Raw genomic sequence first — 14,654 nt, 5'->3', positions numbered from 1 at the left:
TGCTATATAATAATTTTTGTTTTAGAGAGAGAATTTCTCTCTTTAAAAAAATTATTTATTTATATGAACAAGAATATTTATAAATAACATTAAAATGTATATATGAGTAAAATGTATACATATATGAGGAATTATGGAAAAATGAGTTTTCTATAGAGAAATTTAACAAAACATATGTATGGATAATAAATTTTATTTAATATCCATATAGTGTAAAAATAAGATCGATAATGTACATATTAAAGAGTAAGCAGTACATATAAATGACATATAGATATAATAGTGTTTGCTACATATCGATTTTAAAATTTAAATACTTTCTAAGGCCATAATATAATATTTGGACAAGCTCTCAATAGTTTGACGATATGCTTATATCGTCGGGTATCAATTAATCAATAGCGTTATTAAGATCACAATAATAAAAATACAGAATAGAATTAATATTTAAAATTAGAATTAAGTAATCAAGTGACGCAGATTGTGAAGTTATTATTCTCATGTATCTATAAACAATATATTTGGACTCCATCTACCTTCTTAGAACATTCTTACCAATACCGATTTTGGAGAAGTAAATGTATTGTTCTCATAAGGTACGTAAGTCACAATTTACATCTTCATGACTAGTATTTTAAGTTTGGCCAAATTCACACAACTGTGTGCTATTTATCTTTGCACCATTATCATTGTGTTTCTGAAATATGTAAAATCATATCTTAATTCAATGTTTATTATTACATAAATTGTAAGCTTATCAGTTTTATTACCTCATGTCTTTACTCGAGAACCAATTTTGATAAATCCATTTCGAGATTTACCATTTCTTATATGACTACCGCTTTTACTCTTACGATGCTCAAACAAGACGTCGTCAGAATCAGTGTCTGATTCTGATAATACCATTTTGTTGTAAGTTGAAACTGCAACATAGGAATTATTATATCATTCAATAGTAAATAAATTTTTGATATTCAAGTATATTTTCATGCATATATGTGATATAAAAATATAATTGTTAAAATGGTTGCAACAAGAAAACGATAAATTATAAATTTTTTATTAAAATTTTGTAACTGATACATTTTTCTATCAAATTTAATATTAAGAAAGAAAACTTTATCATTCCAATAATTTATAGAAAAATTAAAGGAGAGAAAATCTATCTGTAAATTTGTTTTTTACATTTAATATTTTATAGCAAATATTTTATAGCTAATGGATAATAGTATTAACAATGCAAAATATTTATTATTATCCAGCTTCTAGAGATCATGTATAATAAAAGTAAATCATAAATTACATACATGCACTGCTGTCATCTTCTGGTTCTGGTTGTAGCAAAGAATAACGCGCTGGTTTCTTCTTAGGCCGAAGTGATGAACGTCTTCTACCGGCGCATATTCTCTGGCACAAGCAAACAAATCCCCAAATAAGTCCAACCCAGCATACAACTAATGATAACAATGCTATTATCACATACAAAATACTCCAATCTAAAAAAATAATTATGATTGAAACATGATCAATGATTGTATAGAAGCATTTTGTATTAAATAAAATGAAAAAAAAAAAATTGACATACCGCAATTAGAATCGCCATTACCAAAATACTTTTGTATTAAGTTTTGCATCCAAAATGCTTCACATAGGCATAGTCTTGTCTCATGATGGCATACACCGTGACCTAAATATGATATAAAAAGAATATTAACTCTATATAACTTTGTATAAAAATTTAGGATTCCATTTTTTTAAATATATATATATATATATATATATATATATATATATATATATATATATATATATATTTTGACATAAAAAAAATGCTACATATGTAATATCTTTGTTATATACCTGAACAATTGTTTTGGCATACAGCAGTATCTATGTTAGCCACTGATAGTTGTAAAAGACCAGAATCTTGAAGTAACTTTTCTTTCAGTCTTTTAACTACTTCTGGACCTGGCAATGTTGTTTTTCCTCCTTTCTTTTCTACATAAAACACTAAAACAGCCTTTCCAGTATGAGGTTCGGTCCTCAAATTTCGCACAACAATCGAAGCCTCATCTCGTAGTAACATCTGTAGTTTCACTACTAACGAATTTTTCTGTGAAACAGTTAACATACTAGCCCCAATGTTTAGCGTTAGTTCTACTAAATGTAACAATTGGGGATCTATAAAATATAAGAGATTAATTTTTTAAAGTTGCTAAGAAATTATAATATATTATTTTTAATTATAGTACTAACCAGGTTTTACAATTACTGATACAGTATCTTCGCTGCTCAAACCTTGATCATCTGTTACTTTTAATCGAAAAATATAACGACCAGGAACTACATCTGTTAACTACATGAAAAAAGAAAACAATGAAAACATGATTTATGCACTTATGTGTACATATATATGATGTACAAATATATATATATATATATATATATATCAACTCATCATAAACATGAAATACTAATATAAGTTTATAATACATGTAACAATCTATAATTAAATTTAATTTTACCATTAAGATTGGTGATTTATCTGTGTCTTGAATTATAGTACCAATTGCAAGACTAGATTGATCTCTGGTCCACAGCCATTGTCCTATCCTTAAATCGTCACTCGATTGTGAACCATTGATGATTAATGCAGTGATCGGCGCTGTTACAACTTGATCGCCACCGGCATTCGCTTTTGGGGGTGCGTTTTTATCTAAAAAGTAACATTTCTGATGTAAATAATATAAATTTTGCAATATAACGTGTACATGATAATTACAAATAATACATACTTTGTGTTACCTTTACATTGACTGTATCCGAATCAGCATTTCCATTATCATCAACAACAGTCAGTTTGAATATGTAATCGCCCTTTGTTAGTTTTGTAATGTTTGTAATAGACTCATTGACTGTGGCAAATTCTGCCTTATTAGGCCCACTATAACAAAAAAATATATATTAATATGATAGTTTAAAGCACACAAAATGTAAAAATGAAATTAATTTGATATATCATACCTTATTTGCTCCCAATGGTATAAAACAATCTTTATGTCGTCCTTACTTTTTGTACCATTTAGAATAGCGTGTGTTACTGGCAATGCTATGCTTACATCATCACCTGCGTCGGCTATAATAAAATGAATCAATTCATATTATTTGAAGGATTATATCAAAATCTTAGTATCTAGAAGCATATTAGAAGATAATAATTTTTTTTTACAAATATTTCTTCTTTTATAAAGAATTTACAAGTGGTTTCTAACATATACTGTACATTTGAAATATTGATAATAAAAATGATAATAATACCTTTTGGTGGTTTATTCGTCGGAGGTTTTACGAAAACATGTACTTCTGCCATGGAAGATTGCTCTGAGTCATCAGTTACTTTAAGTACAAATGTATACATTCCTTCCTCTAAATTTGATAATTGTAAGTAAGGTGTTCTTGTGTTTTGCATATCTACTGCTTTATTCTGATCAGATGGACTTTTAGTCCATTCCCAACTGGCTATTCCTCGATCATCAGTACTTAAGTTACCATTAAGCGTCAGTGTATTTTGAGGTAGATAAATAATAACATCTTGTCCTGCATTTGCACTGGGAGGATAGTCGGTTACTTTCAAAACAGTTATATTGGCACTTGTCGAATTTGTAACATGATCTGAATCTTCGACTGTTAATCTGAGAAATAAATATATCAAAATTTATAAAGAATATTAATATTCTTTATATTTAAGGAACATGTAGTAAAAACTTTTTAAAATCATTTGTTTCTATATAAATATCGTGTTACATAATGATTTACTATTGTAATATAATATTGCTAATATTATAATAGAGTATAGTTGTTACACTAACTTGAATGTGTAATTGCCAGCAATAAGATTATTAAGTTGAAGCGTGGGTGTATCTACAAGGTTGGGCTGATATCCAATGGGACCTTGTTGCAATTCCCAATGATAAGAAATGACACGATCATCATCCTTACTATTTGAACCATCTAAAACCGCGCCTGTATTTGGTAATTTCACAATTTGCGAAGCAGGAGTAATTATGGCAATTGGTGCTTGGTTGATACGTTTTGCTAAAATAAAGATTTGAAAATAATAATTGACATTATGTACTCTTATAATTAGAAAAAAAAAAAAAGAAGAGAAAGCACTCACGAGGTAAAACACTGACATTGGCATAAGCTTCTCCATAAGCATTTGGACTGCTTACAGTTACTTTAAATGTATATAAACCTTCTGACAAATTACTTAATTTAACAGTAACACGATTCTGATCTGTCATTGTTCCTGTATGTCCTTCTGGTTGACTAAGCAAACTCCAAGCATAATTATAATGTTGGTTGCCACGTTCAGCAGGAACTGTATATGCAGACAATGTAACTTCATTTTCTGGTAATCTCACTTCTTTAGAAACTGCTGAGACTAACAATTGTTTCATAGTTGGTTTAATTGATGTATTAATGTCCTTTATAGTTTGAGATTTTGCTTCTGGTGTTACACCAAGATCAGCAGTATCTATTTCATGCATCATTATACAAGTACCTATAAAAATAAAGAGATTAAAAATATAATTTTAATCTTAAAATCCCATCATTAATTTTTCCTAAATATGACATGGATGCAAAGGATACATTATTAAAGAACATCCTTAGATATAATTAAAACATTTAATATATATAGCTTAGGTTTAATGACCCCACTTAAATATCTTTTCCCACATCTTTTATAAAAACAGAAAATATCTATTTCATAAAATCATATGAGTAATTAAATAAAGTACAAAACATACCAGCAATATTCCGTTTGAAACCTAAAGGACATTGACAAGTTCCAACATCAGTTTCCCCATGTTTTACACAAATTTCATTATCTAGACAACCTGATTGATCTATACAACTGATTTTGTTTGCTTCGTTGAATAACATTTGATCCTGTTCTGTGCCATCTGTACTCAATGTTCTAAATATGGGTCATATCATTAGTAATAAGGAAAGGAATCATTAATATTATTTAATTGTTATTACTTTAATTTAATTACTATTTGAAAAACAAGCTAATAGTTGTTCTCTAGTTTTTAAATGCTAAATATGAGTGATAAATATATGCTTTAAAAGCTTAATATTGAAATTTACCCAAGAGTGTCATCATTAACTTGATCTAAGAAGTCACTCCATATTTTGTTATTCTCCACAGGTCTGACCAGTACCATGCTCGGTGGATTATCGTTTGCTAATTCTGGTCTGTATAATGGCACGCAAACCATGGAATTATCACATTCTACATGATAACAAGTATTATTGTGCATCAATGCTACATTACACAAAGATTTCTTGCAACAGGCTACAACACAGTCCTGTATATTGGACAAATGAATTTGTTGCGTGTAAGTTCCACTAGTCAAATTGCCACGAGGTAAATAACTAGTGAATACTCGTGGATATAAATCTGAACATAGCAGTTGCATATCCCATCTAGCATAATTGCCGATGCAACTTTCTAATAATAATAAATATAATCCCAAGTGATATATTCCAGTCATATTAGCTGTATGAAAGAAGTTAAAATGTTACATAGATGTGCATTTCTTTTTCTTGTATGTTATAATAAAACATTACTTTGCTTATGTTTCCAAAATTGTAAAGTTCTTATATCAATATATATATGTGTATTTCGAGTAATAAATAATAACGAAAAAATATATAATTTCAATTTGTAACAACATAATAAAAACTAATATGCCTAACATATATATTAACGATTAAGAATAATATAAAGAAATATAAAGAATAATATAAGTTATAAAATATAAACATAAATTTTGATCAAATTTACGAATTTTTTAAATCAAAATTGATAAAAACTTAATACTTACAGAAAAACAGGTATCGTGTTAGAGAAAAATCAACTGTCAATAATAAAGCTTTTAATGAAGCTTGTATTCGTACCTTGTTCTTATAGCACAGTGAAAATAAAATGAAACTCTTGTCGAGGCCAAGCGGAGAGATTATTATACTACTTTACGATGACACATGTATCATCTTCAATGCTTCCCCGCGATCGTGAACTCTTCGCGATCCGTTGATGATTATTAGCCCGGCGAGTCTTATGTTAAAACAGTCTGCAGACTTGCGCAGCTTATCATATATTAACAGCATGTTATTATCAAACGGCATGGACTAAACCATACGGGTAATTATCATATTTCCTGCCGCACGCCGGAATAACGCGATCGTGCGTAATAAACTGACGATAACAGATACGAACGAGCCAGAACGAATGAACTCGTTTGACAAGCAACGTTACGGATCAGGCTAATCAGAGCTGTCACTATTGCGCGCTCCTGTAATTTCTACATTTTACTGCCATCTAAAATAGAGAGAACCAATCACTGAATACATATTGGAAATTGAAATGCGCCTTCTCATATAAATCTGATGTAAATTAGAGCCCTATAGCCCTATATTATAGGAGAAGCGCCAACTTGTTCCACTTCTTGATTGGTCGATTATAATAACTGCCATGTTAAGTCACAAACGTCAAATGTATAGAGCTGTCATTTAAATATGTTGTGTTAATATTAATTTTAAATATATATATTATTATTTCTTGTGTTCGCGATAAATAAATAGAAATGCTTTATAATATATATATATAGAATAATACATACATATATACATATGTTTTTATCTTCGCTTTCGCAAGTTCTCAAAAATATGTTTGCATTCCTACCAACCTATGTATGATAAATAACTAAACTATTTTCAGTCAAGAACTTTGTACTATATATATATATATATATATATATATATATATATATATATATATATATATATATATACATATATACATATATGTATCAACCGGCCGGATGTGTATTACAGGCTACTATTTTATCCGATAAAAAAAAAAAAGAAAAAAGACGATTGTCGAGACGAAACACTATGCGCAGTATAGTTTAGTGTTTACGGTATGGCGTGGATTTGGAGAGAGATGAGAGAAGATATATTTCATTTTCTCTTTCATATCTCGGCTACATATTGTCGACGGCAGAGAATGGACTGGAATTGACACCGATCATGATGATAAAGTGTACCAGGTCCAGAGTCCAGACAGTGTCGCCTCGGATTGACACGGTGCGTGCGCGCGTTGAATCTCATGCTGCCTCTTCTCCCTCTCCCTCCACCTCTCGTCTTGTCTCTCTCCTTTTCTCCCTTCCATCCTCTCTCCCTCCCACCATCTCGCTCCTCTCCCGACATGGCTAAGACATACCGTTACTCACGCGTCTCTCCTACTATCCATTGATGCCTCCGCCGTCGCGTAACTCGTGCGTGCTCCTCTACGTGCATTTGGCGTCGCGCGCGTGCAAGGACGCGTGCCTTCATCACCGTGCAATCAGAGGGACGAGGCACGCCGTGCATCCCGAAGGACCATCACGCTAGAAGGTTAGGGTAAGTTAAATTGACGTACGATATATAGCTTGGGCCTGGTCCAGCTCCGCTTTCCTTTCCCGCTCGCCGCGATACGACTCGCGGCGATCTAGAAAAACGCGCCCAATCGCGCGCCTTTGTTTCTGTATTCTCAGCAGGTCTCGTGTTTATACGCTCCGAAAATATCTTATTATCATAATTGAAAGCCGGCTTCTGGGATGTGCAAACTGGATACCGGGTGCCTTATATATGTATAATTCGCCAAATATTTCACGAACGTCAGTTGTATTGTATTGCCTCATAAAACATTTTCATATTGTCAATATAAATCTCATCTAGTCGACTATAATGCGAATATCAAATTGATAAATATTTAAATAAATAATTGAATAAAAGAAAGATAACGTTAGGCAGTTTTTTATCGATTAAATATATTAAATATATTACGTTTCAGTTACTTTCCTCAATTTGCGCGTATGTCAATAAGTGAGAAAGAATATGTCTCTACGCGTGGTCGTCTTTATTTTGACAATGTTTTTCTGTCAAATCTAAATACATCTCGCATACACACACACACACACACACACACACACGTATATAAAATTGTCTTTCATATTTTAAAAAAAACATTGTTTTTTCTTGTATTTTGTTTTTCTGTTATCATATATAATATAAAAAAACAATTAATATCTATCGAATTGTTTTATCTTTTATTTTATTACATCTATGTATGACACACGTTTAAAATATGCTAATTTAATTTGACTTTATTTCTAAAGTGTAAAATTTCACAATTTGAGAAAATATTAATTCAAACTTAATTATACTCTAATATATGATGAGAATGAAAGATATGTTAAAAAAGTTTTTTAATAAAAAATTATTTCTAAAAATTCACTAAAGAATTTGCCCTTCAGGAATCTTTCTCTCACCTAATTATCGGATGCGTTTCACGCACACGCATACACACACACACACACACACACACACATGAATCTTCGGTGTCCGATCTGCCGTTCGCCTTTCCATTCTCGCCGCCCAGATCGTTACATTCGCTCCATACCGTGCGTTCGCGATGCATCGTGGCATATGCAGTTCGCGTGCGCGGTTCAACGGAAATATGCATACGTTCACTCGTGAATAAATCTAGTCTGAAATATTATAAAATAATTAAAACACAAGGAATGAAATATTTAAAACAAAAGGTCACTGAGGTCGCAGTCTCAATGTTAACGATAGATTGTCGGATTAATTTTATACCTACATATTTCTTTAAAATTTGGTGAATTTTTTCGTTATTAAAAAAATGCCTTGATAATTTAAATCTTTAATTAAAAAGAGCAAGTTGCTTTTAAAATGAGATAACATTTAAAAAGTCATATATGAAATCTGAATTTTGAAGTGAAATAATAAGACTTTGCTATTTAATTCGTTCTACAGACTTTTGTTTTTTTCTCGAGAGTAGTTGTATCCCGTAATAATACGGAATATTCAGGATGTCTGTAAACAGAATGTCTTGATGAAAATAAATAATTTTCTTTTTTTCTGTTATGTTTTGTTATAGTTCTCAAAATTTTGAATATTTGAGATATTATGCGAATTAAATAACTGTGTTTTAAATCAAGAGTCTGTCAAAATAAAATTCATCAAAAGTTAGGAAATAAAATTGAAAAATAGAATGTTCTTAATTTATTTGATTTAAATTTCTTTTTCTATCAATAATTTTTAAAAAATAATTATTATTCAACGCTTTTATTCAGAAGAGATTGTTTAACGTTTTTATCGAATTATATTGAAAGAAATATACTCTTTTAGCATATAAATTATAAACATATAAAATGTGCTTGAATCTTTCGAACATATTTCACGTTTCGAAAGGATCGGTATACACTTGATTGGAAGCGTCACACGTTTCGCACACATACGTACGCTTCTGAATTCAAGGTGAAACTGATCCTGAAACGATCCTAAACGAAAGCAGCGTTTAAGTTGTGTGAGGTCAGCTCGACCGCGAGGACAGCTTATAATGGAAGCCAGACGGTGCGATCGAGCGGGTATTTAATCATTTTAATCTCTATGTAAATAAGGGCGACCGTGATTCCTGCAGTGAGCTGTCAATTTTCCCGTGTTCTTCTATTACAGCAATTAATCTATAATTACGTGACTATTTATTACTGTAAAACGTTAGTTTTTTTTTTTAAGTTTTTCCTCTGATTTTTTACCTCGGATTTTTTCTTTAAACATATAAAAAAATTTTGTTTACTTTAATTTTTTTAAAATTTTTGATTTAATTTGATTTTAATGCAAAAAGAAATGATAAAAAAAACTTTATTTTTTAAAACTTTTTTAAATTAAATTTTTATTTATTTTTTAAACTTATTTAAAATACATGAAGATTGAAGATATGTCGTTGAAATAATCTAACTTCTAAATTTATTGAAAATATATTTTGAAAATATCGTTTACATTTATAAATGTTTCTACATCTACATTTCTTCTGATGATAATATATTTTAAAACGATATTCCAGATAATATTGATTAAATCATAACATTTGTTATAATATCATAAAAATGTAGAATATATTTATTTTGAAAATTTATATCAGTCAACCTCTTTATCAATCACTTTTGCGTAATTAATTTTCTTGGAACAGCTTCAAAATTTCACTACGGGACAATTACATCGATAATATTATTGATCAATGGCCGAATTATTGTAGAATATAAGTGATCATTATACTTGGCGCGGTAACGAATTATCGATTTATCAGGAACAGAATTTAATCGGTCATTTTTTCTAGATAAATTTATCGAATCACTCATTTACTATATCGGTACGTACGCAATAACAGATAAAATATCTCACTGATAATTTATTGACCATCATGATACTGGCTCTTCGTTATGATTGCACATATGTTCCTTTGTGTACGCGATTACAACAGTTCAATGAAGTATTACTTTATTATTGAGGCTATTATAACGTAATATACCGTCGTGCTTACATTTTCTGCTTACGCTACACGGTTTTACATATGTATAATCATTGTTAAGTGCTGGATTTATCGATAGGGATTAAATTGTTTTCATGACAGGGAGGCAAATGCGGATTTAAGCATTAATTCTCTATGAATTTCCGCGTTAACATACGCAATTATTAAAAATCACCAATTGATATCAAGTTTTTTTTTTTTTTTTTGTTGATACGTTATCATCAAAGATTACATTTATGGACGATGCTATAAACATTGATATATTATATTTGCAACACACAAATTATATATTGTTTTAATAAATGATAAAACAATTTATGCTTAAATATCGAAAAACAAAATTGTATTTTTGCGCTTGGTAACTAAAAAAATTGAAAGTTACAGATATTGGAAATGTGTTTATATTATACAATCACTTGACTAAAAGCATATGCATTGAAAAACTATGCGTATGAGATATTTTATTTATTAATTTACTCGATACTTTTCATATCAGATAAAGATAAGAGACATATTAATTTTTATTTTGATATATTTTAATGATTAATTATATTTGATTTGATTGATAAATAAATATCTACGAATTCAAAAATTTATTATTATATTAATTTATATCTCTATCACGAGAAATAAAATTTATATGTGGCATAATTAAATTTATTGTTAATTTATTGCTCTAATTTCGAATCTCATTCCTACTTTTTTTACGAATTAGTACGAAATTAATATTAAAAATACTAATTAATATTAAAAACACTAATATTAAAGATACTAATATTAAAGATACTTTAACATTATGCTAGCATCTCAAATTTTTGGTTTTTCTTGTAGTGTTATCAACACACTTTTGATTATTTAAACTTTCCTCGAGATTAACATATAACATATAAAATAAAAAAATAAAATTGATAGGAATAAAATTAATTTTTAAAAATTAATAGAATTTAATAGAATTAATTTTTTAAATTTCGGGATTAGAACAGAAAATTAGCAATTTAATATTATTCGATATTGGCATGATTAAATTAATACTTAATTATGTTATACATTATGATTTTGTGGGGGAGATGCCAGATTAATCAAAGTTTAAAATTCGTATAATAGAATGAATTATATACATACATACATACATACATACATACATACATACATACATACATACATACATACATACATACATACATACATACATACATACATACATACATACATACATACATACATACATACATACATACATACATACATACATATATATATATATATATATATATATATGCAATGTAATCTACATATATATTGAAAAAATATAAATTTTTATCACTATTTCAGATGTCATGCACATGTGTATAATACGAGATGCAATAATATAATAAAAATGGTTTATAATATTTGCTATTGAATATTATTCAAGAATCGTTTATATTAAAACTTTTGATAATTCCCAATAATTTATCCCTAATAATTTGCAGAAAAATTTATTAATTACATTCTGTAATTTAATGCATTATTATTTTCATCTGTCTATAATATACAAATATATAAAATAAAATTATAATAATATATATATATATATATATATATATATATATATATAATGTAATATAATTTGTAATAATTATAATCTGTACCAATTTCCAAATATTTAAAAATATTTTAATATAAATCATTTTATGTATCTGACGAAGAAAAAAAAAGGCGTAATTTTCACGATATGCTTAAGCGTGCATGACGCATAAACGCGCATGTTCGCACGAATGCACATAAGTGAGAAGCTTGTGTTGTGAGCCTAGAAGAAGCCGTCTTAAGACCAAAATATCCTGTTAAGCGAATTGTATCAAGCTATGGCGGAAGACTCTCAAGTTCATATCTTCTGTAATCTGTATTCGTTTGTAAACTTGTAAATACATTTGCCATATTAGTAAGCAGTAACCTATTGTTTAGATATGTATAACGTCAACGAACTGTGTTTCACGAAAAACATATTTTATAATCATAATTTATAATTTATAATTTAATATATATTTTATATGATATAATTAATTATATACTTAATTATATTATGATATAATTTATATTATATATTCTCTCTTGTTTATACTATTTTTTTCTTCTTTCTTCTTACTTTCTTATTTTAATTCTTATTTATATTAAATTATATATCTTTATTTACAATAATTTTAAAGAAATGTATATTTAAATTGATGTAACTTATTCAAATTAAAGTATATATTATGTTTTACATGTACATATAATTTATATTTAAATATAATTTACATTATTTAAATTATTTTATTTCTTATATTAATTTTGTTAGGTGATTTATTTATTAGTTTGCAATATTTATAAATATATATTTTTTTCTTCTTTTAAAAAATAATTTTTTGAGAAATATATAGTAAAACAAATATGAATAAATTTAACTTTCTAATAAAGTTAAAATTGTAACAAAAATTTGTTGCAAAACTTATTATCTGAACAATATCGTTTATCAAGTTTATTTTACAATAGTTTACTTTGCCATCGTCTGTATTTTTTTATTATTTATTATTTGTATTGTATTATAAATCCTACAGATTTTCTCATTTTATTGCGTATTTGCGCATGCGAAATATACATATTTATTGGCAAACATTTCTTTTCTTGATCACTAAAAACTATATACATTGTATTATCATATTAAATTGCAGCGTATTGGATCGCATTACTTTAATATGTTCTATCTTATCATCATGAATTAATATCATTGGCAAAAATAATAACATACATTTGTTCATGGCATATGATAATCACGCGATGCATCACGCGATACTTATTACGCGTATCATTTATCGTAGCAGTGCCGATGGTCATTGAAATTCAATTCGGCTCGTGACATGGATACTTGTAAAAATCGATCCGAATAATATCAGCTTCATATGATAAACATTACTCGTATTTAAGAAGAAAATTATGTCGTCTTTACTTACAATGTATGCCATGTAAAAATCTCTTATCTGATAACTTGTGATAATTATGATTTTAATTTATTATTCGCACACACATAAATGATGTTTATTGATAAATATTAATATCGTTGAGAGAAATTTTCCATAGCATAACTTTGTCTCTCTTTATCCACGATATTTATTAATTATTATAAACTTTGGCAGATAAAACATTTTAGAAGATAAAATGTATGCTTTTTCATGGAGAAATATATTAAATAAACGTTGTTTATACGTTTGTACATTTAATGACATTTTCGTCAAGTTTCGTCGTTTTCATTTTACATAACAAAATGCAGCAGTTACAAACATCAAACAAAATTTAAAATTATACAGTCGTTGTGTATGAAACAAGTAATTTTATTTCAATAATTAAAATTTTAATTTGTTGACATTTTGACGTTCATTGTTTCGCAATTTTGTTATTATGTGTACGGTTAACAAGCGCGGATTGTTCGTCAGCGAACATCACGGTCGTCACCGTTGATACAGACGCATATGAAAGTGTAAAGGTCGCTTTAATTGAGAGCGATGACATAAATCGTGTTATTGATGCTTATGAGCCTAACCCCCGTATCCCATTATCTCTTACATGTATAATCATTTTACGTTTGTCGATTCTGTTATCTTTCCATATTGTCTAAAGCCTCGCGGGTATATATATATATACAATACGTACATACAATATGTATGTACATACATACATTGTAATGCTGCACGAAACGAGTTATTCTATTTTTGGGACAATTGCCGAACTATTTATATATTGAATAATGCATGTGTACATACACGCGCATCAAGCAATACCGATACATTTTATGGTTGATTGAAACTTAATGAAGAGCCATGAAGGAAAATTGCCCGACAATATATTTTATAAAGTCCAGAGAGAAAAATAAACTCTCTCTCTCTCTCTCTCTCTCTGCAATCGTTTTACTAGCAAATTTATTTAGAGTTCTATATGCACAGCATTTATTTTATTTAATAATTTATCTTTGTCCTTATATCATTTTTATCCAACAGTTAAAATTGCAAATGTTGAAAAAATATTAAATATCTCTTTCAATAATTAAATTTTTGGAAAAATTGAAGGAATTAAAAATTTTTTTTGTTCCAAAATTGCTCTCAATTTTAATGGGCTTTTTGAATTAATATTTGATATGCATTTTTGAATTTTTTGTTTAATATATATATATATATATATATATATATATATATATATA

General features: G+C 28.3%; 2 protein-coding genes across 6 annotated transcripts in view; one reads left to right on the top strand and one right to left on the bottom strand.

Moving 5' to 3' along the window:
• Positions 1-187: 187 nt before the first annotated feature.
• Positions 188-6,452, bottom strand: LOC126848435 (dyslexia-associated protein KIAA0319). 2 transcript variants are annotated; one of them, XM_050589338.1, is made up of 15 exons: positions 5,895-6,452; positions 5,155-5,566; positions 4,812-4,981; positions 4,178-4,564; positions 3,870-4,095; positions 3,319-3,692; positions 3,025-3,136; positions 2,796-2,944; positions 2,526-2,716; positions 2,257-2,356; positions 1,861-2,181; positions 1,586-1,687; positions 1,308-1,496; positions 771-923; positions 188-697 (listed from the first exon to the last, which is right to left on the bottom strand). In XM_050589338.1, exons 2-14 carry the CDS (start codon positions 5,559-5,561, stop codon positions 772-774), a joined length of 2,880 nt encoding a protein of 959 aa, XP_050445295.1. In that variant the 5' UTR covers positions 5,562-5,566; positions 5,895-6,452; the 3' UTR covers positions 188-697; position 771. The 2 variants fall into 2 exon arrangements, with proteins under 2 accessions (XP_050445295.1, XP_050445294.1); XM_050589337.1 differs by having other exon boundaries at positions 189-697; positions 5,968-6,452.
• Positions 6,453-6,975: 523 nt separating this feature from the next.
• Positions 6,976-14,654, top strand: part of LOC126848284 (probable beta-hexosaminidase fdl) — a 37,374-nt gene continuing 29,695 nt past the window's right edge. The window contains exon 1 of one of the 4 annotated variants that reach the window (XM_050589058.1): positions 6,976-7,464. The gene's annotated coding sequence lies outside the window, so the exon portion shown is untranslated. Of the gene's footprint in view, positions 7,471-14,654 lie in introns of all 4 variants that reach the window. The other 3 variants (XM_050589056.1, XM_050589055.1, XM_050589054.1) reach the window with 3 other exon arrangements.

The sequence above is a fragment of the Cataglyphis hispanica genome, chromosome 3 (genome assembly GCF_021464435.1).
Source record: "Cataglyphis hispanica isolate Lineage 1 chromosome 3, ULB_Chis1_1.0, whole genome shotgun sequence".
Lineage (NCBI taxonomy): Eukaryota > Metazoa > Arthropoda > Insecta > Hymenoptera > Formicidae > Cataglyphis > Cataglyphis hispanica.
Note: the sequence above shows the minus strand (reverse complement) of the source record. Positions and strands in the feature narration are given on the sequence as shown.